The sequence below is a fragment of the Macaca fascicularis genome, chromosome 10 (assembly GCF_037993035.2).
Source record: "Macaca fascicularis isolate 582-1 chromosome 10, T2T-MFA8v1.1".
Lineage (NCBI taxonomy): Eukaryota > Metazoa > Chordata > Mammalia > Primates > Cercopithecidae > Macaca > Macaca fascicularis.
The window spans coordinates 23389392-23416783 of NC_088384.1; the positions used below are offsets into that span (position 1 = coordinate 23389392).

A 27392-nucleotide genomic window follows, 5' to 3' on the forward strand; every position below is an offset into this window, starting at 1 on the left:
ACTCTGACTGGCCAGGCATGTTGGCTCACGCCTGTAATCCCAGCACTTTGGAAGGCCGAGGTGGGCAGATCATGAGGTCAGGAGTTTGAGACCAACCTGACCAACATGCTGAAACCCTGTCTCTACTAAAAATACAAAAATTAGCTGGGCGTGGTGGCACATGCCTGTAATCCCAGCTATTCAGGAGGCTGGGGCAGGAGAATCGCTTGAACCTGGGAGGCAGAGGTTGCAGTGAGCCGAGATCGTGCCACTGCACTCCAGCCTGGGTGACAGAGTGAGACTCCATCTCTAAATAAATAAATAAATAAATAAACTCCGACTTAGAGCAGATGCATTTTGGAGCTCCAGGGCTTAGGGAGCAGGGGCAGAATGGACAACAAGAAAAAAGTCATTTTATCTCTCCTTTCCATTTTCTAGTTTTTTCTTGTTCTCTCCCTATACCCCTCCAAAAGGAATTTATGTGGAACATTTTTTATTTAGTTCATGAAGATATTACTTCTTTATTCTGCGGTGCTTCTGCTGCTGCCTTAGAATATTGGAGTGAATGTGTTGAGATCAGTAGAATCATACTTACCATTTTGCCTTTGAAGCGATCTATTTAGATAAATGTAGGGAAATCGTCCCTGCACTGCTAGAAATAGCTCAGAGCTGCCTTAGGGTTTTCTCTACCAGGTTCTTTCCCATCTTATGTAACTGACCTAAGGCTGAACCTGGAGAAAGCAACTTCTTACTGGTGCCTGGAGTGCTTCAGTATCTTCTTCTCTTCCCTTAAGGCAATTTAATTTATCTCATTTATTTTTAGCATTGCCTTTACCACTGTATCTATTCCAGGTGGGCTTTTCTTATCAACAATTTATGGAGTATGTTACGTTGCACAGTATTGTTCTGTGCATCGTCCTACATCTTAATGACCTCTCTTTTTGTCATATGGTTGTAATTGACAAAATTTCTCATCATTTGCTGCCCACTTTTAGCCTCCTGCAACTTCCTAAGTTTTGCCATTGTTGCATAGCTGTGCACTTTGGGTCACTTTACATATACGTCTGATCTGTTATGTCAGTTGTTTATATATATATGTGTGTGTATATATATATATATAGTATTTTAAAGGCTAGTCAAGTGAAGCAGTGAGAGTGGAGCAGGATAAATCTGTAACTGGTTGTGATCAGTTAGTTGTAACTACTATTGCACTCAGACCAGCCTGTTTTGTAATCCTTGAATGCAGCAGAAAAAACTTTCTGGTCTTGGTGCTTCTGTAAGCAGACAAAGCTCTCATGACCTGCACAGTGTTCCTGTGGTTTAGTCTTTGTGGAAGTTTTAAGATTTTATTTTTTTTAAGTCAGGGACAACCTATATTAATATACCCTTTCCCCCATATAAATACATTATATTTTTCCACATTGACGCTCATTTGATTTTTGATTATTGTCGCCTGTATTTCTAACTGAATTAAATCTGTTTTACTTTAGTTTCTTAGTTTCGCTCATGCACACGAATCAGGTATCAGCTAACCCTTTTATCCTGTGGCTATACTTACGTTATTTTATATGATGTGTTTCTCTTAAATCATTAATGAAAATATAAAATAAATATAAGTATAAATTGAAACTTTCTTTTACATGATTTCTCAAGTAATCCTTTTACTATATTCTATTTCTTTTTTTTAGATAATCTTTCAGCAATTTCAGTTTGTGGTATCTTACAAACATTTAAGCAAATTTGGTTGTTGTAGCATACTATTACTGCCAACCATGGATTTCTTAATGTAATTACCAAGTGAGATTGAGTTTACCTTTGTTTGTTTCTTTAAAGATGCTAGGGCTGCTTCTTGCTGAGAACCTCTTGTGTATATTGTCTCTCTTCCTGTTAATTTGGCAATCCAAAAACTATTACATTTATGGTCTATCACCTGTTGTGGTGTTTCTACCAGCTCCTGGGGACCCAGGGAAGCTGATTTTATGAAGTGCTGATGGAATATGCCTGTTAAATGTGTAAGCTTTTCTTGCAGGGTCAAGTTGTGACTCACCTTTTATTTGCCTAATTGTCTACCCTTAGTGGGCTCATTCCCTCTGATTTTCTTTTAGGTGGGAGTCACTTTTCACAGGAGGCTTCCTTCTTAAAAACATAGGCTCGGGCACCTGTAATCCTAGCTACTCAGGAGGCTGAGGCAGGAGAATCGCTTGAACCCGGGAGGCGGAGGTTGCAGTCAGCTGAGATCATGCCCCTGCACACCAGCTTGGGTGACACACAGAGTGAGACTCCATCTCAAAAAAACAAAAAACAAAAACCAAAACGCAAAAACATAAACTTCTTCCCCCAAAAGATTGGAATCTAATTCCAGCACTGCCATTTGCCAGTCCATTGGCTGAGCAAGATTGCTTCCTTTCTCTATACTTCAGTCTATATCTGTAGAGAGAAATTATAATATCTATCTCCTAATGTTGTTTTGAAAGTCAAGAACTAGCATCTAAAGGCAGGCCTCTGTAGGATGCCTTTTCCTCTGCAGCGTGGTGCCATTCTTCTCACTGAGGAGTGGAAGTAGCAGCAGTACTAATTGCCCTTATGTTTAGGGCAGGCATAGTGGTGTGGATGTGGAACGAACACTACCTAGTACCTAAGGTCCTCTTTATGAGCACTCACTGGAGAAGTTTCTCTCAAGCCTTAGTAGAAAAGACCTTGCCTCTCTTTCCTTCTTATATCCAGATATTCTCAACTAAAACTACCTGCAGTTCCTAGAAAACACTATGGTTTCTTACGTCTCTGATTTCTATTCAGGTGCCATTTCCTTTGGGAAGCCTTCCCAGACCTAACCTGATAGAGTTAATAACATCTTTCTCTTTTGGGGTCCTATAGCACATTTTACCACTTCTAAGAACTCTGGATTAAAAGTTATTATTATTATTTTTGAGACAGGATCTCACTCTGCCACCTAGGCTGGAGTACAGTGGCATTGTCATGGCTCACTGCAGCCTTGAACCTTCCCGGGCTCAGGTGATCCTCCCACCTCAGCCTCCTGAATAGCTGGGACTGTAGGTCTGTGCCACTACACCCAGCTAATTTTTGTATTTTTTATAGCGATAGGGTTTCACTATGTTTCCTAGGCTGATCTTGAACTCCTGGGCCGTTGGCCTTGGCTCCCAACGTTCTGGGATTACAGGTGTGAGCCACCATGCTTGGCCTCATTATTTTATGTATTACAAAGAAAGAAAAAAACTACCGACTATTATGATAACATATATTTTTATGTATTCTGAAAGAGCTCTTTTAGGCCCCTTTAGATATAAAAGTGACATACCATTTCATAGCATTGTTGAGTTCAGAGGTATTATATCCCAAATTCAGGGACTGTTAATATGTGAATAAATATGCACCTCAGAACTGATGAAATACAGTATATCTCTTAGTTGAGTGTGATTTTGTTTATTATTAGCCTCTGCTACATTCCTACAAGCTCTTCAAATGTTAGGAAATATGATTTTGTTCATCTTAAAACTTTAAAGCCTTTACCTTTCAAAAACACTTAATGGTTAATTAATTGATGTTGCAAAGGGCTTTATGTTCTTATGGAGTTGGTTTGACATTGCCTATTTCATCTATTATCTCCATAGACTCTAGAAAGAAAAACATCTTAATAGCTATGGGCTGCCAAAGCTCCGTTTCACCTAGACTGATAAAATCACAAAATTAGTCCCTTTGCTAATAGCCCAAGTTTACTCTAAAATAGGAATTAGAATAATGGAGTTGGAAATAATTGTAGTGATCACCTACACATTTAGAAAACTTATCTTACCACTTGTATATCTAGAGCTTTTGATTGTGGGTGTGGACCAATGAGACATAATTACAGCCCAAGCAGAGAAATTTGATATTAAAAAATTTTTAAATTTATATACAGTGAAGTGGACTTTTGTGTGTATATATCTGTACACATAGACATACGTATATACATGAATAGATTTGTGTAACAATCACCACAGTTACAACCTATACATTTGACCAAGTGAGAGACTGAGGCTATGTTACTTTTAAATACAGGTGTCTGTATGTATTTAGCTCAGTGTTTTCCCCATTATTTCACATCAACTTCCTTCCCTACAAATATTCTTTGGTCAGTTCAAGCAGTCCGTGTCATTTCATGTACCTATCTTCTCTTGGCACTTCTGTTAGGACAAATCTTCTTCATAAAATACCTTCTACTCTCAGAAAATAGCAAAGACTTACCTAAGCCCTACTCTTTATTCAAGAGATCAAGTTCTGCTTCCATGAAGCTTTCCAGTTGCCCTTGATAATCCCTCCCTTTTCCAAACTTGTGTAGCATGTTCTGTATATTAGCCTTGTATTGATCTTTGCACTATAATTTATCTTTTGAAGTGTATTTCCTATATACTGAGAAGGGAAATTTTATCTTCTACTTCTCTTTCGTCAGTTTCATTTTCATCTAGTGAAAATTTGTACAATTAAATATTTCTTTCTCTTTTGGGAATTTTCCAGATATTTATTTCTGTGGCAGTGTTCACTCTTCTTTCTACCATTGTTGTGTAATTTTAGAGGCTCAATTAGATGACTGTTTCTCTAACTTAGCTGTGGTTGCTATGGGAAAAAATATCACCAAGTAAAGCATAGTGTCTTTGCTAGCCATCAGTCAATTTGGGCTGTCAGTTTAGGGAATTCTCCATCATACACTTCTGCTTCTGCCATCTATAATAAAAGCTGAAAGCGTCAGATCCTAATTTTCCCATTCTCCCTAGCAGCTGGGACCCCATCCTTGAATCAGGAGCTAAAGGTTCAAAGAAGAAAGGATAGCACAGAATTTGTTCTGGTGGTGGAAATGGCAATGGTGACACTCATTTTCCAAGGGTGGCATTCAGTGAGGTGGTGTGGGGAGGAGCATTGTAAGCTATGGTGTCCTGTGTTTGGTTGCAATGGTTATGTTGCTTTCACCAGGCAGCTTTTGTGGTATGATTTTGACTGTGGATCTGGAGGGCTGGTTTTCTACCTTTCTCAGTAGTCACTCAGTTGTTTCTTTTCTGCTTACAAGCAGCCAAGAGTGCTGTATGTTGCTAGCAACCAAGAATCTTGCCTGGTGTGATATTACAGAACCTGGGCTTAGAGCCCTGCAGTGTGTTCTTATCTTGGCTGTGTCCCAAGCTTTCCAACTTTGGGTAAGTCACTTAAATACTCAGATTCTTCATTTCTAAGAGAGCATATTTTAAAAGTCTTTTCAACTCTAAAATTCTATTATTTTTGTTTCTGCTAATTGGCCAGTGGGATGCTAATGTGATCAACATTGACTGCCAAACTCATCAGCAGACACTACCAAAATTCTGCTCACAATATTTCATTATGGTATTGTTATTTTTTATTCTAGCAATTCCTGGGTTCTTGTGCCTGTACTTAACCCCATTGGTTAGCTAGTGTTTACCAGTACTCTACACAGCTTGAATATTGACAGTTGTAAAAATGTTCTTTGTTCTCTGTTAGTGATCTGATTGAAGGAAAAACATGCTTTAGGCACCCGCAGGTTTTCAGGTTTCAAGGTTTCTGTGGCAGTGTTGATTCAGACGAGAGCTTTTTAGTTGAGAGTTTAGATTCACAGTCATAAATTGTAAAAATCGCATTTTAATGCAGTACTGGTGGCTAGGAGACTCAAGATTTAAAGAGACTGTCCCTTTTATAGTTTATTTTTATTATTATTATTTTTTTACGTGTGCATAGTGGAAAAACTAATGTGAAATAGTTTTTCAGGAAAGCTAATAATAAATGCTTTATAAGTGCCATCTTATTGTAGGGCTATCATTAATACCTCTGCAGTTGTCTTTAAAGAAAAAAAGAATTGCGAGAAAGAGCTTGGAGGTAATCTACATTCAAACTTAGCTTCAAATGGGAAAAAAATCTCCTGTGGCTTACTGACCCCTGTCTATGTTCTTTTAATACCATATGAAAATAAAATGAGACCAACACTAATTTTATCTTCCATCTTAATAAATAAATTCAGATGATTTCTTTATGGTTTCATTTATGACTGCAAACAAAAATGGATAATATTCTTTTAGTGGGAGGCTACTGGTCTCAGAAGCAGCAGTGGATACTGGGTTACCAGTGAGAATGACAAAGGTTTTCTTGGGAGAGCTTCTTTTATTGCATCTTCTAGGAAAAAATATTTACAGGGTTTATTAATCTGTCATGCAGATTCAAGTTTATCAGCCGGGGCATGGTAACTCACACCAGTAATCTCAGCACTTTGGGAGGTTGAGGTGGGAGGATTGCTTGAGCCGAGGAGTTTGACACCAGCTTGAGCAACGTAATGAGACCTCCTCTCTCCCAAATATTTTTTAAAATTAGCCACGGATGATGGTGTGTGCCTGTGGTCCTAGCTACTTGGGAGGCCGAGGTAGAAGGATTTACTTGAGTCTAGAAGGTTGAGCCTGCAGTGAGCCAAGATTATGCCACTGCACTCCAGCCTGGGTGACGGAGCAAGACCTGTCACAGACAAACCTCTTATCAAATGCCAGACATGTTAGGGACTTTCACCTGTGTTCATGATGAGTTTTCTGAGTACCCACATTGCGACTTGCTGTGGAGTTGTAATAGATAGTCCTACAGCAGTATTTAGATTTAGCTGGAAAAATATTTAAAAAATTAATACATGTGGAACAATTCTAAAATTGTTAATGACCAAACTGTGCAATACTATTAAAATTCAGCACAGGTTTGGATACACAAATTAATGTATGCCAGAGTACCTGGGGATATTCCCAGTACAAGTGGGACTTGAGGCATGTGCCTGTAATATTTTGAGAGGGGAACAGGACAGAGGAGAGGGAACTATTCAGGGAAAGTGGCACATCATAATCACAAAGGCCAAAAGAGAGGATAAGACATATACATGCAAGAGAGAGGAGAAGGAAATTACTGGACTGGGGTTTGTGATACTAGTCATATGAGATAAGTGGACAGTTAGGGTGGTGCTAGAATAAAGGTTGAAGAGTTTATACTTGAAATAAGCCACAAAAGGTATGATAAACATTTGTTTCTAGAGCATATTAGAAAAGATTGTTTTTGTATCATCCTACATTATCCTGTTATGTTATTGTTATTTATTTTCAGACTCCCTCGAGCCTACTTATCAGCAGCTTCAGAAAATGAAACTGGACAAGAGTCCCTTTGTGGTAGTGTCTGTGGTTGGGCAGGAACTTCTGACAGCTGGCCATCATGGGGCCTCCGTGGTTGTCTTAGAAGCCGCACTGAAGATTGGCACCTGCAGCCTCAAACTGAGAGGTTCTGTTTTCTCTGCCCTGAGCAGTGCTTACTGGTCTCTTGGAAATACAGAGAAGAGCACTGGATATATGCAGCAGGACTTGGATGTAGCCAAAACCTTAGGTAGAGTGATGCTTCTCTTCTCTATATCGGAGCAGAAAGGGAACAAAGAAAGCTGAGTAACATGACATGAATGAGAATAATATGCAATGAAAAGTGATGGCCTGGTTGCTCACACCTGTAATCCCAGTGCTTTGGGAGGATTGCTTAAGGCCAGGAATTTGAGACCACCCTGGGCAACATAGTGAGATCCTGTTTCTAAAAAAAAAAAAAAAAAAAAAAAGGAAAAAAAATAGCTGGGTATGGTGTACCTGTGTCTTAGCTTCTCTAGAGGCTGAGGTGGGAGGATTGCTTGAGCCCAGGCATTCAAGGTTACACTTAGCTATGATAATGCTACTGCACTCCAGCCTGGGCAACAGAGCAAAACCCTGTCTCTTTAAAAAAAAAAAAAAAAAAAGTAAAGAAAAAAAGTGAGTGCCCCTAGAACAGTCTCTGTTTTAGACTGTTCAGGTCTTTACAGCTTTCTCATATAACAAGGTGCCAATACTCCCAAAAGGCCAAGAGATGTGGAATAACATACTCATTGCCCTCTTCAGAGATTTGGGCTTACAAAATGTGTCAAATGATAACATTGGTGGGTGAATCTTTCATTGTAGTTTTAATTTTTTCCTTCATTAGGATGCATCATCATTTTGTTGAAGGAGATAGTATAGTGTAGAGGTTAAGAATGTAAACTATGGAGCCTGACTACTGGGTTTAGAATCCTGGCTCTGCCACTTACTAGCTTTGTGATTTGGGGCAAGTTTCTTAACCTCTCTGTGACCCAGTTTTCTCATTTGTAAAATAAGTATGGCTTATGATTATGATGGTCATTATGGTGATTATTCAAGGACTTATAGGATTGGAGTAACAGAAGGGATATGATGAATCTGCCACCAGCATACTTGTAAAGATATTTTCTTGTAGGTTTGGATTCAAATGACTGAACCAACAAGCCGATGGTTGTTTAGAATCAAAGGTCATTAGCAAGGCAATGAGGACTCAAACAGCAGCTAGTTTGTGTTAAGGTCTTTAACCTTTTGTTTCCAAGACACCTAAGTCCCTGTCTGCAGTTATATGTTATGACAATAATAGCAATTGTTATCCAGAGATTTAAATTCTAGGACAATAACTCCCCACATAGGGTCTTGTGGAAGAAACAAATACTTTTTAGCTAATAAATCTGTGTCTCTTAAATTAAGATGACCATTATATATTATAAATAACATTATTAATTTAAAGAAATTCTTTTTTTTATTTTCTCAATTCAATCCAGGTGACCAGACAGGAGAATGCCGAGCTCATGGGAATCTGGGCTCTGCATTCTTCTCCAAAGGAAATTACCGGGAGGCTCTCACTAACCACAGGCATCAGTTGGTACTCGCCATGAAACTCAAAGATCGAGAGGTAGGAAGTTTATCTGCAGACCAAAAACTTTTTTTTTCTTTTGGAAATGTGGAGCTCTATTTTCTGTTAAAAAAAAAAAAAAAAAAAAACTGTTTCAGGTATCTTAACATATTTCTTTCAGAAGAAAGTATTACTTGAGACTTATTAATTCTGTTTTTCATCAACAATTGAGTGTTCTGTATATCCAAGCATAGTCCTTGTATATATAGAAATAGATAAGACTTTATTCTTGACCTCGCGATCTAACAGCTTTGTCAGATGCATTGTTCTTATTTTCTTCAAATGTGCATAAGTTTATGTAAAATTAGAAAAAAGCTATATCATTATGCCATACTCATTAAATTGTAAAAAGCAAACATTGCTTTTTTTTAGATCAGATATTATTACCGCAAACTGTTTACATTGTTGCTTTGGTGGATTTTCAACTCAGAAGCATATTGAGTTTGATTGAGATATCTGAATCATAATGGTAAAGAAATATCATTGTAGTCTTTATTAAGGAGAGGAACCATAATATCCTCAAAGAGTTAATATTCAGTAGATGTAACATAATTAGAGAGTGTCTGCAGAGTGGAAAGGTGAGGTTTGGTGTCAGATAGACCCAGATTTAAATCCCAGCTGCAGTACTTCCTGGCTGTGGGATTTTGGGGGTAGTTATAACAACTCTTCTTTTTTTCCTCTGTTTTCTCATTCAGGAAATGATTATTCTATTTATTCCAAACACAGTTGTGGTAGGATTACAAATAATATATGTAAAGTGCCCAGCATGGTGCCAGGATTTCCATAATGGCATTCCACAAAGGAATTCCATAAATGATAGCTTTTATTATAATATTATTAATAGGGAAGAGAAGGTTAATAGCAGAGGCAACAATAAGTTTATAAATCAATCTATGTGTTGAGAAATATGTTTAGTCACGTTTACATCTAAGAATTCTACTATGGGACCTTATAAAGATTAATTGTATTGTTTAAATGATCCAGCAACTTCATGTCTCAGGAACATGGTCACGCACTAGGAAGGAATTGGGGAAGAAAAGCCTTTGAAAACCATCAAAACAGACTATTAAAGGGCTGCGGATTTTGGGCAATTTTATTCTCTAGAGAGTTACCTGAACACTTTTCTTATTGCCCAATTAACTCTAACATTACAAACAATTCTTATAAGCCAGATGATCTGATTTCTTGATGTTCAGGGAGTGAAATGAGAGATCACACTTCTAGAGACAGATATACTAATGGCATTAAGAAGTGAGAGCCAGGTTTAAGAACTAAAACAGCATAGTTGTCCAGATAGGTCCATTTAGTGAAGGGATAGATTGCTATAAATATGTCAAGAGCTGGCCGGGCATGGTGGTTCACACCTGTAATCCCAGCACTTTGTGAGGCTGAGGTGGGCGGATCATGAGGTCAGGAATTGAAGACCAGCCTGGCCAACATGGTGAAACCCTGTCTCTACTTAAAATACAAAAATTAGCTGGGCTTGGTGGTGGGTGCCTGTAATCCCAGCTACTCGGGAGGCTGAGGCAGGAGAATTGCTTCAACCTGGGAGGTGGAGGTTGCAGTGAGCCGAGATTGCGCCACTGCACTCCAGCCTGGGTGACAGAGCAAGACTCTGTCACAGGGAGTGGGGGGAAGGCAAGGGCTGCATTTATACTCTTTTTTTCCTAACCTTCAAGGTATATGTATTAGCCCAATTAATACAAAGGGTGGAAAGACTTTTAAATGGGTAATATCATAGATGTTAAACAGGAGGAATGAAATTTTTCTGCCTTCCCTCTTCTCAATAGTGTAATTTATATCATGTTTTATAACCTCTGCTGTACAATATGTTATTAAGAAATCACTGAATTATGAGGATGGAAGGGACCCTAAGGTAATACTGGTACCCATTCCTTCCCCAAACCTAGCCATCTTAGATTTGCCACCTACCACAGTCACTCCTCTGCCCTTCCAAAATTGCTGTTTGCATAACCATTACTGTAGTAGTTCACAAGCCTGTCTGTTGGGATATTCTCCTTATGTATAAGTAATAGACTGCAGGGCTGATTTAAAATTCCCACTGAGGAGAATTTCTTTTTTCCCTTGTGTGAGGAGAGAATGTCCAGCTACCAAATTCCTTTTCTAAGCTTAATAATATTCTCCTCAAAATTTCTGATTATTAAGACTTAATAATCAACCTCTTCTGGCCATTCCCTTTTCACAGTGGCCCATTTGGGTTGTCAGCCATAGATAGTTCAACTATTTCAGAGGCCTCCTGAGTTGTTCCTCCTGTTTAGCCCATATTTATCTGATTCCTTGACTAACCTATGGAATTTCCCCTTTTCTCACTGTGTTTCTTCTATTGTGTTTGCCTCAGGAATTATAAAGTACCATTCATTTTCATGAGAAATTAATGTATTTTTCTTAGTTTTTTTGTTCTTAAATTTATTTCCTGTATCTGATACATAGTGAGCATTCAGTAATTCTTTTTAACTTTCTGTTGGAGGGGGGGAACATTTGAGATCTAATCTTTTAGTGAATTTTAAGTATACAATATGATTTATTAACTGTAGCTTCCTGGTATACATTAGAGCTCTAGAACTTATTTATCCTACATATCTGAAACTGTATACTCTTTAACCAACATCTTCCCATTCCTCTCCCTCAACCCCCACTGGTAACCACCATTCTGTCTATGCTCTGCTTGTATGAATTCAGCTACTTTAGACTCCATATATAAGTGAGATCATGTAGTAATTTTCTTTCTGTGTCTGGCCTATTTCACTTAACATGATATTCTCCAAGTTCATCCATGTTGTTGCAATTGTCAGGATTTCCTTCTTTTTTAAGGCTGAATAACATTCCAGTATACGTATGTGTCTGTGTGTGTGAGCTATAACTTCTTTACACTTTCATTTCTTGATAGATACTTAGGTTGTTTCCATATCTTGGTTATTGTGAATAATGCTGCAGTGAACAAGGGCATTTCTCTAATTTTTAAGGTTGTTTTTGATTGCTGCTGCTTACCTGCCCATGTTTTACTGGAAATTTTTATCTCTGTATCCCTGAAACCAGCCACCAATTATTAAGACTGGAGTTAATATTGGTTTAGAACATACAGGAATGTACAAAATATCTAAAGGAAACTATTTTAGCAATATGTATTTTATCTAGGTTCAGAGTTTTAGTTGGCCATTCTGAGATTTAATTCAGTTAAGTGTGATGTCTTCTCATAAGGCACCTAATACTGTGCTTAGGGTTCAAGGTCTGGGTAGTGTGGTGTGGGGTTACTCCCTTTGAGGGACTTACTTTCTTTTTGAGGCAAGCTTTAATACATGAAAATGTTAAAACATTGTTTCAACAATAAATGATGAATGCCCTCTTAATCACTGCTGAAATTCTGGAATTCTAGAGGGGTAGAGACTGGTAGAAGCTTGAGGAAGCTTTGTGAAACAGGTGAAACTTGAAATGTGATCCTAAACTCTGGTTAGCGTATCAGTCATGTTTTGCTGAGTGATAAGAGGGTTTGTGGCTTTAGCAAAGATCAGATATTTACCACAATCCTATTCAATATAGTCACAGAATCTTGTTTTTTATAAAAGTTAATATAGTGTTGGTACAGTGGCTCATGCCTGTAATCCCAGCACTTTGGGAGGCCAAGGTGGGCAGATTACTTGAGCCCAGGAGTTGGAGGCCGAGGTGGGCAGATTACTGGAGCCCAGGAGTTTGAGACCACCTTGGGCAACATAGTGAAACCTGATCTCTGCAAAAAATACAAAAATTAGTTGAGTATGGTGACACATGCCTGTAATCCCAGCAACTCAGGAGGTTGAGGTGAGAGGATTGCTTGAGCCTGGGAAGCCAAGGTTGCAGTGGGCCAAGTTCGCACCACTGTGCTCCAGTCCGGGCAACAGAGAGAGATCCTGTCTCCAAGAAAAAAAGTTAATATTTATTAGTTTTATCCAATTACATAATGATTAAAAATAAGTAATTATAAGCCTACCACACTGTTAACATTTTTGGTATGCTCTTTTAGTCATATATGTAATTATGATTGTTTATATATATTCAAACCAAAATGGAAATCCTCTTGGAGTGCTGTTTTATAACTTTTTGCACTTATGGTTTTCCACTTATAACACATTTCTTCATTCTATTTTCTACTGAAATTCTTATGACTTTCTCATAATTCATTTCATCTATTTTCCTATTGTTATATATTTAGGTTGTTTCAAAAGCTTTGGTATTATAAAATCTGGAAAAATATCCTTGTAGGTAAATCTTTAAACACATCTCTTATCATTTCCTTTAGTTAAATTATTAGAAGTGGGCTGGTTTGGAATAAACATAGTAAGGCTTCTTATACCTATTGCTAATTGCTCCCAGGAAAGCTGCATCTGTTTCAGGCCTATCAGCAATGTATCAGAGGTTTCATTTCCCTTCACTGGCCAACACTGGGCATTAATATTAAAACCAAAAAGTCAATTTAATAGGTTAAGAAAAAGGTGATATCTTATTGTGTTAATTTGTATTTCTTTGATCACTATTTGGGTTGACTGTTTTTTAAAATTTCTTTTATAAAGAGCTTTATGCTTCTATTTCCTTTATAAAGAACTATAATACTCTTAACCTATTTTCTTCTATAGTGGTATTGGTTATTTTGTATTGGTCTGATTCTGGGCATTGCTGTGTCATCCCACTGAGCTGTTAGGCACTTTGTGTTCTAATAACACACAGTTTTAATTATTATTGCCCTGTAATACATTATATTTGCTAGAGAAGTCCTATACCTTTATTCTTTTTTTTTAATGTCTAGGATATTCTTGTCCCCTTACCCCATAAATGAACTTTAAAATCATTCTGTTAGATTTTAGAGAATGATTCATTGGGGTGTCTATTGGAATTGTATGGAATTTTCATATTACTTATGAATAAATTGATGTCTTTTTAATAGTCAGTCTTCCGTTTAGTTGCCTGGTCTGTCTCTCCATTTATTCTTACATGTCCCCCTCACTGATCTACATTTTTAAGGAGTTTTTTTTTTGCTATACACTTCATGTATCTTATTGGAAATGAGATATTTTTCATTGTGTGTGTGTGTGTGTTTTTTTTTTTTTGAGACAAGGTCACTCAGGCTGGAGTGCAGTGGTACAATCATGGCTCACTGCAGCCTTGACCTCCTGGGCTCAATTGATCCTCCCACCTCAGCCTCCCAAGTAGCTGGGACTACAGGCACAGGCCACCATGCCTGGCTAATTTGAGAAAATTTTTTGTAGAGCAAGGTCTCACTATGTTGCCTAGGCTGGTCTTGAAGTCCCGGCTCAAGCAGTTCTCTCACCTTGGCCTCCCAAAGTGCTGGGGTTATAGACATGAGTAACCACACCAGGCCCTCATTGTGATTTTTTTAAAAAAATAGTTATTGATGGTATATAGGAAAGGTGTTTATCTTGCATGTTTTGTCACTGGCCATATGAAAATTATCTTATATTAGTGCATAATTTTTTGTTGATTCTCTTGTAATGTGAATTATTTGAAGATAATGATAATTTTGTACATTTATGTTCTTATGTTACACTCCTGATTTTTTCCTCTTAATGATTGTGCTAATTAGAACTTTGAGAACACTCCCAAACAGCAGTCATACCATCTTCAATACAAAAAGTTCAGGTAATACAGATTTTATGATTATCCTATTCTTACATTGTACCTGTGACCCTAAATTATACCTTATTTGCCCTTTTGCATCATTTTGATGGTGAAGTGAAATACAGTACACTGCCTTTTGAAGCAAAAATTAATACTGTAAATGCTATGAGTGGGAAGGATACGAAACTGCATCTTTCTGCCTCTTGCATCTTTGGCTATAATAAGTTTTAGGATTTTCCAAAGTAGCTAGATAGCAGCCTGAAAGTAGGTTGTCTACCTACCTTTGAAAAGCAGTAGGTTTTCTTTAAAAAAAAATTTTTTTTTTTTTTGAGATGGGGTCTCGCTGTGTCGTCCAGGCTGGAGTGCAATGGCGCCATCTCGGCTCACTGCAACCTCTGTCTCCCAGGTTCAAGCGATTCTCCTGCCTCAGCCTCCCAAATAGCTGGAATTACAGGTGCGCACCACCATGCCCAGCTAATTTTTATTTTTAGTAGAGACAGGGTTTCACCATGTTGGCCAGGCTGGTCTCACTCTCCTGACCTCAGGTGATCCACCTGCCTCGGCCTCCCAAAGTGTTGGGATTACGGGCATGAGCCACTGTGCCTGGCCAAAAAAAAATTTATTTTAATTTTATTGTTTTTTAAAGTCAGAGTTCTTGCTACATTGCTCAGGCTGTAGTGCAGTGGCTATTCACAAGTGTGAGCATAGTACACTGTGGCCTTAAACTCCTGGCGTCAGGCCTCAGTCCCTGAGTGACTGGGACTACAGGCACACCAATGCAGCTTAATAGGTTTTCTTTTCTACTGTTGCTCTCAAATGCTTAATAGGGGAGGTGGTGTCTTCTCCACAAGATTTTTTTATTCTGGCTAACCTTCTATCTACTTTAATGGTTTCAAAATTAATTTTGCTTACCCCACAGAGGCCCTCCTGTGAGTTAATATTAATTGTCAGAAGGGTACATAAATTACATAGTATTGGAGATAGTGTTCTCTATTCAGGAAATCTGATATACAAATATACTGGTAACTCCAAAGTATTTTTTATCAGTCTGATTTGTCTCTTGAGCTTCATACTCTCATCTGCCTCCTGGATACGTACCTTCAACTCTGTTGATTGAGCCCTCAATTTGTGCCTATTTCTGCATTCACCATTGTCCTGTTGCCCAAACCACCTCCTCCCCTCACTCTCATGTTTGGTTGGTTACTTGATTCTCTTCTTTCTGTATTAAAAATCTCTTTCCTGTCTCCTCCCATCTCTTTTACCTAGACTGTTGCAGTACCCTCCTCTCAGAACTTTCCACACCTTTTAATAGATATTCTTATGCAAGTGGAGGAGAAAGGATGTATACTATTTGGGTCTATGAGCAAAGTCTGAAGCTGCTGCCATGAGTAGATAATTTCTTTCCAATATAGGATAGTGGTTGAGAGTGTGAAATTAGATATTCAGCGAAGTTGGGCTTGAGTTTTGGCTCTGCCACTTATTACCATGTGACCTAAAAATTATATAACTTTTTTTTTTTTTTTTTTTTTGAAACGGAGTCTCGCTCTGTTGCCCAGACTGGAGTGCAGTAGTGTTCTCTTGGCTCACTGCAAGCTCCGCCTTCCGGGTTCACGCCATTCTGCTGCCTCAGGCTCCCAAGTAGCTGGGACTACAGGCACCCGCCACCACTCCCGGCTAATTTTTTTTTGTATTTTTTAGTAGAGACAGGGTTTTACTGTGTTAGCCAGAGTGGTCTTGATCTCTTGACCTCGTGATCCACCTGCTTCGGCCTCCCAAAGTGCTAGGCTTACAGACGTGAACCACTGCGCCCGGCCTGTACAACTCTTTTAAGTGTACTGATGGACTCATGAGTTGTTTCCATTTTGGAGCTGTTATAAAAATGCTGCTGTAAAATTTTTGTGAATATCTTTTGATGAGCATCAGCACTTATTTCTATTAGGTATTTGTTCATACATATGATGTTTAGATTTAGGAAGTTTTGCCAGTTTTCCAAAGTGGTTATATCAAGTTATATCATCAGCAATGTAAAGAATTGTTAAACCTTAATTACAAAATTTAAAAAGTAAAAAGGAAAAGGTATATGGAAACACACATGTGAGCAAATAACTCTATGTGTAGTTTAATGGAGGAAGTGATTCTTATCATATCTATTTTGCTTATTGTTGTGAGAATTAAATGAGTTCGCATAAAGCGCTTGATGAGGATAGCGCCTTAGACATAATTAGGATGCAAAAGGGATGCTATTGTTATTATTGATGTTATTGCTGTCGTTATTTAAATTACTCTTATGAATATTGCATATGACTACATTATATCAGTGTTTGTTTTAGTGTGAAGTTGTTTTTCCCTAAATATTCAAGTAAACAAGATACTCCTGGAAAAAGTGCTGTAGATTTTATTAGATAGCTTTGCATACCTCTTGTCACACTGGGACATGTAACTATTCTAATTTATGAAGCCCTGTTTTAACCTTGTCCTAATTCTAGTTTCTTCTTGATCTAGTCCATCTTCTATAAGCTCTTTGAGTTATCCTTCTAAAATTTAGTTCTGATCATGAATTACGTCATCAGAAAAAGCGTGCTTAAATTTAGCCTTTGACAGCTTCCTTTTCTCTCTAGGATAAAGTACAAACCCCTTCATAACCTTTTCTTATTACTTTTCTTCAACTGCTCTGAATATTGTACACCTTTTAATCTGTTTATGCAAGTCTACTGACCTTCTGCTTTTACCCTTCTGTACCTTTACTCTTTCTGGTCTCTACATAGAAGACCTCATCTTTGCCTTCTTAGCAACATTTTTCTTTTTCAGGTTTAGTTGTCATTTCTACCACATTGAAGCTGTCTTTCTCAATTCTCATCTTCTCCACCTAATATCTTATCAAATGTTAGTTAAGTCCGATTTATCAATACTTTTGTTTGTTAGAGCCTTTTGTGTCTTGTTTAAGAAAATGTTTGTGTATCCCAAGGTCATTGCATTTAGATTTACTGCCACTTGGAATTAACTTGTTTGCGTTGAGGTAGAAATCAAAGTTCATGTTTTTTTCCCACATGGATATCCAGTTGACCCAGCACTCTATATTCATGAGACTGTACTGCATGTTACTTTTGTCGTAAGTAAGATGTATACATATAAAGACTCTGCTCTGTTAATAATTTTGTCTATCTTTATGACAATAGTAAACTGCCTAGTTATTGTAGCTTTTTAATGAATCTGGATACTTGATAATGTAATTTTTATAGCTTTGTTCTACTTCAAGATTGCTGAAGATATTCCAGGTTCTTTACATATATGTGTATCTTAGAATTAGCTTGTCAGTTCTCCTTTCCTCTGCTTAAACATCCTGCTGGAATTTTGACTGGGATAGCGTTGAATCTATGAATATATTTTAATGTTATATTCCATAAACATGGTATATTTTTCCATTTATTTAGGCCTTGCAGAATTTCTTCCAGCAGTGTTTTATTCTTTTCAGTGTAGAACTATTACATATAGTTTCTTAATTTTATCCTTAGGTGTGTGTGTGTGTGTGTGTGTGTGTGTGTGTGTGTGTGTGTGTGTGTGTGCTTAGCTCACTATTGTAAATGGTATTTTTAAATTTTATTTTTCCCTGATTCCCTTCCTTGATCCAGAGATTCGGCAACCCTGGGAACAGTGTTATTTGCTCAGCCATCTGTATTCCCATGCTACTTGTTTTTTTATTGTTCTAGTTTTATCATTCCATAAGTAATGTATGAGTTAGTTATTGATGTAAAAGATTTAAAAACTGTCTTTTCCAGAAATAACCACTGTTACCAGTTTGAAGTGCATTCTCCTAGATTTATACTGCTCATTGTGGTAGCTACTTCCACAGGTAGCTATTGAGCATTTAAAATGTGGGTAGTTTGAATTGAGATGTGCTGTAAATGTAAAATATGCTCTGGAATTCAAGGCTTAGAATGAACAAAAAGAATGTAAAGTATCTCATTATTAATTTTTTATATTGTTTAATATAGTGATAATATTTTGGCTATATTGGATTTAAATGTGTTATTAAAATTAATTTTACTTTTTACATTTTCATGGATTACTGGAAAGTTTAAATTATATTTATGACATATTATTTTTCTATTAGTGGGGTTCTAGCCCACCTTCTATGGATTTAAATATACATGTATAAAAATGTATTGTTTTATTTTTCATAAATGGGAATGTGATATTGTTCTTCAAATGATTTTTTTACTTAATAATCTTGAACCTCTTTTCATGTCAGCACACATGGATCAACTACATTGTTTTGAACTTCTGTGTACTAGTATGTATTATGGGTGCACCATTTGTCCACTGTTGAAATTCAGGGAGTTGTTTTGGTTTTCTTGTTGTTGTTTTCTTGCCATTACAAACGTGGTTGCAGTGAAAAAGACCATATATAAGTCTCTTTGTATACATTTAGAACTAGAATAGCATCTGAGAAGTAGGATTCCTGGGTCAATAGGTGTCTTGTACATTATATTATTTAAAAAATTTTATTCAGCCTTATTGAAGTATAATTACGCAATACAAATTGTATGTATTCAAGGTGTACAATGTGATTGTTTTATATATGTATACATTGTGAAATGACCATAATCAAATTGATTAACAATTAAGTGTCGTACTTAGTTATAATTTATATGTGTTGGGGTGGTGAGGACACTTAAGATCTATTATTTTAGCAAATTTTAAGTAAACAATAGAGTATTATTAACTATAGTCACCATACTGTGTGTTACAGTCCCCAGAACTTATTTATCTTATAACTGAAGGTTTGTACTATTTGACCAACATCTCCCCATTTCCCTCATCCCAAGCCCTGGCAACCTCTGTTCTACTATCTGCTTCTATGAGTTTGACTTTTTAAAAGTTCCATGTATAAGTGGAATTTCGTGTAAGTAAAATCATATAGTATATGTCCTTCTGGCTTATGTCACTTAGCGTAATGTACTTCAGAGTCATCTCTACTGTCTCACAAATGGCAGGATTTCTTTCTTTTATGACTGAATAATATTTCATTGTACATATATTTTTTGTATGTATGTGTGTATATGTATGTTGGTCTGTACACACACACACACGCACACAAAATGTTTTCTGAATCTATACATCTGACAGACACTTAGGTTGTTTCCATATCTTGGCTATTATGAATAATGCTTCAGTGAATGGAGTTCAGACATGTCTTCAACATTGATTTCATTTGCTTTGGATATATACTCAGAAGTGGAATTGCTGGATCATAATGTAGCTCTTCTTAAATTTTTTGAGGAATGTCTATTTTCTTTTCTTTTCTTTCTTTTTTTTTTTTTTTTTTTGAGATGCTCACTCTGTTGCCTAGGCTGGAGTGCAGTGGCATGATCTCGGCTCACTGCAAGCTCCACCTCCCAGGTTCACGCCATTCTCCTGCCTTAGCCTCCCGAGTAGCTGGGACTACAGGCGTCCGCCACCATGCCCAGCTAATTTTTTTTTGTATTTTTTTTTGGTAGAGACGAAGTTTCACCATGTTAGCAGGATGGTCTCGATCTCCTGACCTCGTGATCCGCCCGCCTTGGCCTCCCAAAGTGCTGGGATTACAGGCGTGAGCCACCATGCCTGGCCACAGAAGCTTTTTGTGTGATGTAGTCCCATTTGCTTATTTTTAATTTGTTATCTATGCTTTTGGTGTCATATCTAGTACATATTTTAAATTAAAAGATTTACCCAAATTGCTCACCAGAAAGGCTGCTGTAAACACCTTAGCACTTGATATCAATCTGTTAGTTTGTTTTTTCAAATTGATTGAGAAACTGTGGCCCTTGGTGATCCCTTAGTTACAGTACTTCCCGTATATTTGTTTGTAATGGTGTTCTTCTCCCCACTGTAGAATTGGGAGCTTCTGGTTGAAAAGGGGCACAGTTTATTTATTTTAATAATCTCATCCATTTATCCATTCAACATGTTTGTGCTTACTATGTACCAGGTGCTGTAATGCCTTTGGATATAAAGATGAATAAGCCATCATTCTTGCCCTTGAAACTCACATCTCCTGGCAAACTTCCTATGGTATTCCAGGCCAGTCATGATAAATGCCTGTTGGTCTGCAGGAAGAACATTGAGGGTGGTAGTAGGTAAAAAGTGCTCTCCTCTCCTTGGTTCTTATGAGTGATAATCTTTATTTTACTCAGAGCTGGAGAAGTTGTTGTATAAAGTTGAGTAGTAAATACCAACTCAGTTTAATCATCTGGTCATTTCTGCAGTTACTTTGCTCCTAGTAACTAAAATCTAAAATTCACATTCAACAAGGATACTTCCAACGAGATGTAGTGGCATGCGCCTATAGTCTCAACTACTTGGGAGACTAAGGTGAGAGAATTGTTTGAGCCAGGAGTTCAAGGCCAGTCTGAGCAACATGGTGAACCTATCTCTAAAAGAAAGGATACTTTTTATATTCTGATGATGCATTTCACATGAAAAATCTTTTAAAATGAAATTTCATTTTTTTGTGATAGTGAAGAATGAAGGTGAATCATAATCATTATCAATTTGACACCTGTGGGTTTGCATGAACAGTTACTGACCAAAAGAAAAGACTACTTTGTGAGAAAATTGAGCCTTCTGGATTTCCTTTAGGATGTAGCTACAGGAAATTAATTAGATGATTTTTGATGACATCATCCTGACCACAGCACTTTCTCTGAAAACAATGGTATTTTTCTTGGACCTTTTTGCAGACATTTTCTATACTATGTGCTTTATTATATAATTTGCAATAATGCTAATATGAAATCCATACAAAGGCTTGTGGCGTGTGTGTGTGTGTGTGTGTGTGTGTGTGTGTGTGTGTGTGTAAGAGAGAAAGAATGTAGTTGAGGTAATTATTTTACTTCTAATAGTACAGGAGAGTGGGTTAAAAGGTAAAAAGCATTCCATTTTAGCAGAGAAACAAATCCTCATAGGGAGTATTGAGTTCATGAGGGGAAGGCTTGGCAACTTTTCTGGGGTGTGTATCTTACAGGCTTTTGAGAAACAAATAGGATTGCTAAACAGTAACTCTCAAATCACTGAAGACTGTAGGACTTGGAAAGTAGATGCTTGTGAAGAATGGAGACAGGACATCAATTTCTTGATGGTGTTCTTTGTACTTTGTATTATAAATAGGCTGAGACTGACTTTTTGGGCCTGTAATGAGTTATAAAAAGCTCTTTTTCTTCTGCTGATAAAATAATTACCACCTCAAAAGAAATTGTACATCTGGGGAATATATGTATATGTATGTGTAATGTATGATATGTTTGCAAATCATTCTGTCCTCAGCTGTTTCATCTTTTCCAACTGTAATTTTCGAAGTTCTACTTTATCATCACTCCATCTATTATATTTTTCATTCTCCTCTGTCAGTCATAATGTTTTGTAGTCTCTTCATATGTAGAGTAGAAGCAACTTGAGATTAAGAATTAGGAGATCTAAATTCAAAACCTGGTTTTGCCACTAGAGGCCTTCTGTCATGGACAGGCCTCTTATGGAAGCTCTTTGGGCTGCTGGTTCATTACCTGTAAAACAGGAAGACCAGATTACACGATTGTTAGAGCTGGATTGCCCAACGTAGTAGCTGTTAGCTACAGGTGGTTATATTAAATTAAATAAAGTAAAAAATTTGGTTTCCCAATCACAATAATCACATTTTAAGTGCAAAAATAGACTAATGTGGCTAGTAGCGGCCATATTCGATAGCACAGAAAAATTTTTTTGTCATCTTAGAAAGTTCTGTTGGATAGTGCTTCCATAGTCTCTTGTACATTGACTCTTTGATCAGAAGACAAAAAGTGCAGCAATGTGAATCATAGAGTACTTTCATTTTTATATAGTTTATGCTATTTATATTAGGATCATTTTTATCCCCTGTAGCTACACAAAGGAAAGAAGATTCTGCTTCTGGCAAAGTCACTTATATTAGCACGGCCACATAACAATTATAAACTGTGGGCAAAATATAAAACAAACAGCTCTATGAGGGTACTAGAGAATAACCAAACAGGCAGAAGCTGGAAGAGAATTAACACTTGGAAAAAGAGAATATCACTGAGTGAATTCCCTGGTTTTATATTTTTTGTTTGTTTGTTTTTGTAAGAGTGTAGGCCCCAGTCCTCGCAGTGCTACTAAAATTATATAGAAACTTGTAGCCTTATTGATTGAGGAATCAGAGGGCAGAGTATGGGCCACAAAAACAACCAGAAAGTGACGTGGGAAATCCTGTAAAGGGGAGAGCCATGTAGGGGAGCCCCAAATTCTATGTATAAACTCTGATCAGATCTCTAGGTAGCTCCTAAGCATGTGAGGACAGATTCCAAGCAACTCTTCCAAGGCTGGAAGGACTGAATAGAGATTTCACTTGCTGCCCACTTCAGTAGTAACAGTTTGGTGTTTGAGTTCATCAGGGTTAACTGCTAAAACAGAAAAGTTGATATTGTATAGAATAATATAACAAAATTTCAAGTGTATACAGTGTATCATTCACAATGTCCAGGATATAGTCCAAAGTTATTAGACATATGAAGAAACAGGAAAATATAACTCATACTAAAGAAAAAAGGCATTCAGTGAAACCAACCAGCCCCAAGATGACCCAGATGTTGAAATTAATAGAAAAGAGTTTTAAAAGTTACTGTAACTATGTCCAAATATGTAAAGTAAAATATGCATATAATGAGTGGATAGGAAATCTCAACAGAGAAATAGAAACTATAAGAAAATGAAATGGAAAAATATAATATCTAAAATCAAATAGTCATTGATGGGCTTAATAAAACATTAGAGATGACAGAGAAAGAGACATGAACTTGAAGACAGATCAATGGAAAGTATCCAATCTGAAAATCAGAGAGAAAATAGTTTAAAAAGAATAAAAAGAGCCTCAGTGCCTTGTGGGACGATATCAAATGGTCTTACATATGTATAATTATACACATGTTACAAAAAGATAAACAGAGATAATGATGCAAAAGATAGTATTAGTAGAAATAGTGGCTAAAATTTTCCCCAAATTTAGTAAAAAATAAATTTACAGATTCTAACACCTCAGCTAATCTCAAACAGCATAAATACAAAGAGAACAACACCTAAATGCTGTATATTTACTATAAACCAATTAGAAAACCTTGAAAGCAACCAGAGAAAAATGACACATTAGATAGAGGGGGAGCAATAATACAGATGATGGCCGATTTCTTATCAGAAATAATGGAGACCAAAAGACGGTAGGAGAAAATCTTCCAAGTGCTGAAAGAAAAAAATTCTGTCAACCCCAGAATTCAATAATCAGCAGAAGTAATTTTCAAGAGTGAAGGCAAAATAAAAACATTTAAAAATAAGGGAAAACCAAGAAAATTATCAACAGACCTGCACTATAAGAAATACTAAAGGATTTTTCGTTCTGAAGGAAAATGACATCGAATGGAAACCCAGACCTACAGGGAAATAAAAGGAAAAACTTCAGAGATAATAATAAATATGTTAGTAAATACAAAAGATTTTTTGGCAGGGCGCAGTGGCTCTTGCCTATAATCCCAGCACTCTGGGAGGCCGGGGTGGGTGAATCACATGAGGTCAGGAGTTCGAGACCAGCCTGACCAACATGGTGAAACCCCCTCTCCACTAAAAATACAAAATTAGTTGGGCATGGTGGTGCATACCTGTAACCCCAGCTACTTGGGAGGCTGAGGCAGGAGAATCGCTTGAACCCAGAAGGCAGAGGTTGCAGTGAGCCAAGAGCAACAAGAGCAAAATTCCATCTCAATAAAAAACAAAACTTTTTTTTTTTTAACTTTTTTTCTTTTTTAATTTCTTTAAAATGCATATGGCTAATTAAAGCAAAAAGTATACCGTTGAATTGTAGGATTTATAGCATACATCGATGTATTATATTTAATTCTTATATGTTATTGTTGGGAGCATGAAATGGTACAACCATGTTGGAAAAAGTCTTGCAGTTTCTTTAAAATCTAAACATACATTAACCCTTTGGCCAGCAAGTCTGCTGCTAGATATTTACCCCAGAGAATTGAAAACATATGTCCACAAAATGGCTTGTATAAGAATGTTTATGGCAGTTTTACTCATAATAGCAAAATCTGAAAATAGCCCAAGTGTTTCTCAATGGAAGAACGGATGTAAAAATGGTATATTTTAAAATATATGTAGCAACAGGAATAAATCTCAAAAACATTAGACGGTGTGAAAGAAATCAGACACCAAAAGATGACATACTTTATAATTCTATTAATAAATTCTAGAACAGGCAAAACTAATCTGTAGTGAAAACAGATCAGTGGTTGTCTTTGGAAGTGGAGGTGAGGACAGGATTGACTAGTAAGGGGTGTAAGGGTACTTTATATGGCGATGGGAATGTTTCATCTCTTAATATGTGTTTGGGTTACCTAGGTGTATGTGTGTGTCAAAACTCATCAAATGAGCTGGGTGTGGTGGCTCATGCCTGTAATTCCAGCACTTTGGGAGGCCCAGGCTGGTGGGTCCCGAGGTCAGGAGTTCGAGACCAGCCTGGACAACATGGTGAAACCCCCGTCTCTACTAAAAATACAAAAAATTAGCCAGGCATGGTGGCACATGCCTGTAATCCCAGCAACTCAGGAGGCTGCGGCAGGAGAATTGCTTGAACTCAGGAAGTGGAGGTTGCAGTGAGCCGAGATTGCACCATTGCACTCCAGCCTGGGTGACAGAGCAAGACTCTGTCTAAAAAACAAACAAAACTTCATCAAATGGTATATTAAAAATTTGTGCATTTTATTATATATAAATTTTATCTGAAAATATAAATAGTGATATACATGCTGAAGTATTTAGGGGTAAAGTATACTAATGTCTGAAACTTACTTTAAATTGTATCAAAAAACAGATTGATGAAAAGATGTATAGATATGTTATAAAGCACATTTAGCAAAATGTTAGGAGTTGTAGAATCTTACTGTGGATTTTGTTATTCACTGTACAGTTCTTTTGACTGTATCTTTGTAAATTTTCACAATAAAAATTTAGAAAAAATAAAAAATAGAAGTCTTGGTAGTGAAAGAATGATGAGCAATAATTCTAGTGATTCAAATTCTTGGTGAGAGCTGACCCATGTGGAATAAATTTCACTGGGTAGCCCTGACTCTGCCTCCCTATGCCACGAAAACAAAACCACTTCACATTTCCCATCTCTTTCCTGGCTGTACAAACCCCGCATATCCTAGAACAAACAAAATATTCATATATGGCTGAAACCCGGTTCAATTAGATGTCCAAAATCGATGAAGTGCACATTATCCTAGAAGTGCAGTTTGGGCGGTATGAGTGGACGGAGGAGGTGGTAGACTCATTGTCTTTCTTTGCTTTAGCAATGGTGGCAGTCCTTTTTGATTTGTATGGCCAGAGCCTTTTCTTACAGCAACTGCTGTGGGGAGCCACCTCTCTCCTGCAAGACAGTGCTAAGCTGAGGCAGAGAATGAGATATAGGTCCCATGGAGAAAGTACTTTATGCAATTTAATAGAAATCACCAAGGCTAACCCTCTCATTTTATCCTGAGAAATAGGAAGCCCATAGGAATGATATGATTTGACCATCATCAAGTGACTTGCTTCAATTTGTTATACCTAAAAGTAATTCCCTTTTGTTATAATTGTAGGACTTCTAAAGATCCTAAATTTATTAAGTATTTTACCCATAATGATACAATTTATGGAATGTTAACTGGATCCTAGTCATTTAAAATAATGATTACCATTGATAATGGATTGTTGTTTGCATGTGATTAATATTTACCATTTACAAATAGATTTCTTATTTTTGTATACATTATTTCATGTTATTCCCACAAAAACCCAGAGCAGGTATTTGGATTTCAGGAATGGACTTTTATGTAGTTTGATATAATTCAGTAGTTTCCCAGAGAAACAGGCTTCCTAAAAAATAAATAAATAATAAAATAAAATAAAATAAAATAAAAATAAAAATAGAGAAACAGGCTTCCTGAGATATACCAAAAGCCTTCTGCTTGATAATGCATGTGCTACACCCATATTAGGGACTGTAGATTGAACCAATAGCTAAGAGAGTTAAGCATAAAGAATCAAAATTAAAAGACTCAGAAACAGATATAACCTGACATATCAGAGACTGCAGTATCATTCAGGGACTGAGAGGAGTTTGAGTGGTATTATTCCTAAAGATACTAATGACAATCTGTAAGGCTAAGAATGTGATTTTTGCGGCTAAGATGCTGTCATTCTGGTATAATGGGTGGCAGGCTGCCCCAACAGAACAGCTGCTGGGTAAGCTTGCACTTACTTGATTTTTAACGTTGGGATCCTCAGGGACAGATTGGGGAAACTGAAGCAAATTAATGGTAATTTTTCTGTTTTGTAGATGAGAAAACTAAAGTTTAAAGAGGATGGATGATGTTTTCATAACGTTATGCAGCTAATAATAAGTGTTAACTTATGGTTTTCTAAAATAACGTGACATATGTTCTGCTACCTACTTGGAATATAATTGATACAAAGCAGTTATCCTTGCTGAAACAAAATCTACCCTGTGTCCAGTTTTTAAAAAGATAATTTCTAAAACAAAAACAACAGAAATGATAATTTCCTATAGTCCTTTTTAATTTTGTAAAACCATCACTGAGGTTTGTTTAATTTTTGTCATTGTGGCTTAGAATAATTAAAATCTGATTAAAATAGGTTGTAGAACAATGCTCTTCCCATTCACTGATACCAATGATCCAAATTAGGAATCCTTTCTTATTTCAGTTTTAGCTCACTAAAAACAGTCTGTTTTCTAAGCAGTAATCAGCATCTTTTATTCTCCCTGAATAAAGGTACTTTTCTCTAATTACCATGCAACATATATGAATCCCAAAGTTCTCCTTTTCCACAAGGAAATCACATTGCAAAGAAATCACCATTGAATTGCTTATTGCTTTTATTTCATAATACATATTCTTCTGCAGGCTCGC

General features: G+C 36.9%; 1 protein-coding gene across 10 annotated transcripts in view; it reads left to right on the plus strand.

Moving 5' to 3' along the window:
* TTC28 (tetratricopeptide repeat domain 28) overlaps positions 1-27392 on the plus strand; it is a 727080-nt gene that overhangs the window by 398368 nt on the left and 301320 nt on the right. For all 10 annotated transcript variants that reach the window (XM_005567710.4, XM_045364300.2, XM_015457345.4 and 7 more), the window contains 2 exons: positions 7108-7380; positions 8633-8763. In XM_005567710.4, the coding sequence (XP_005567767.3) occupies positions 7108-7380; positions 8633-8763 (404 nt within the window). The remainder of the gene's footprint in view (positions 1-7107; positions 7381-8632; positions 8764-27392) is intronic.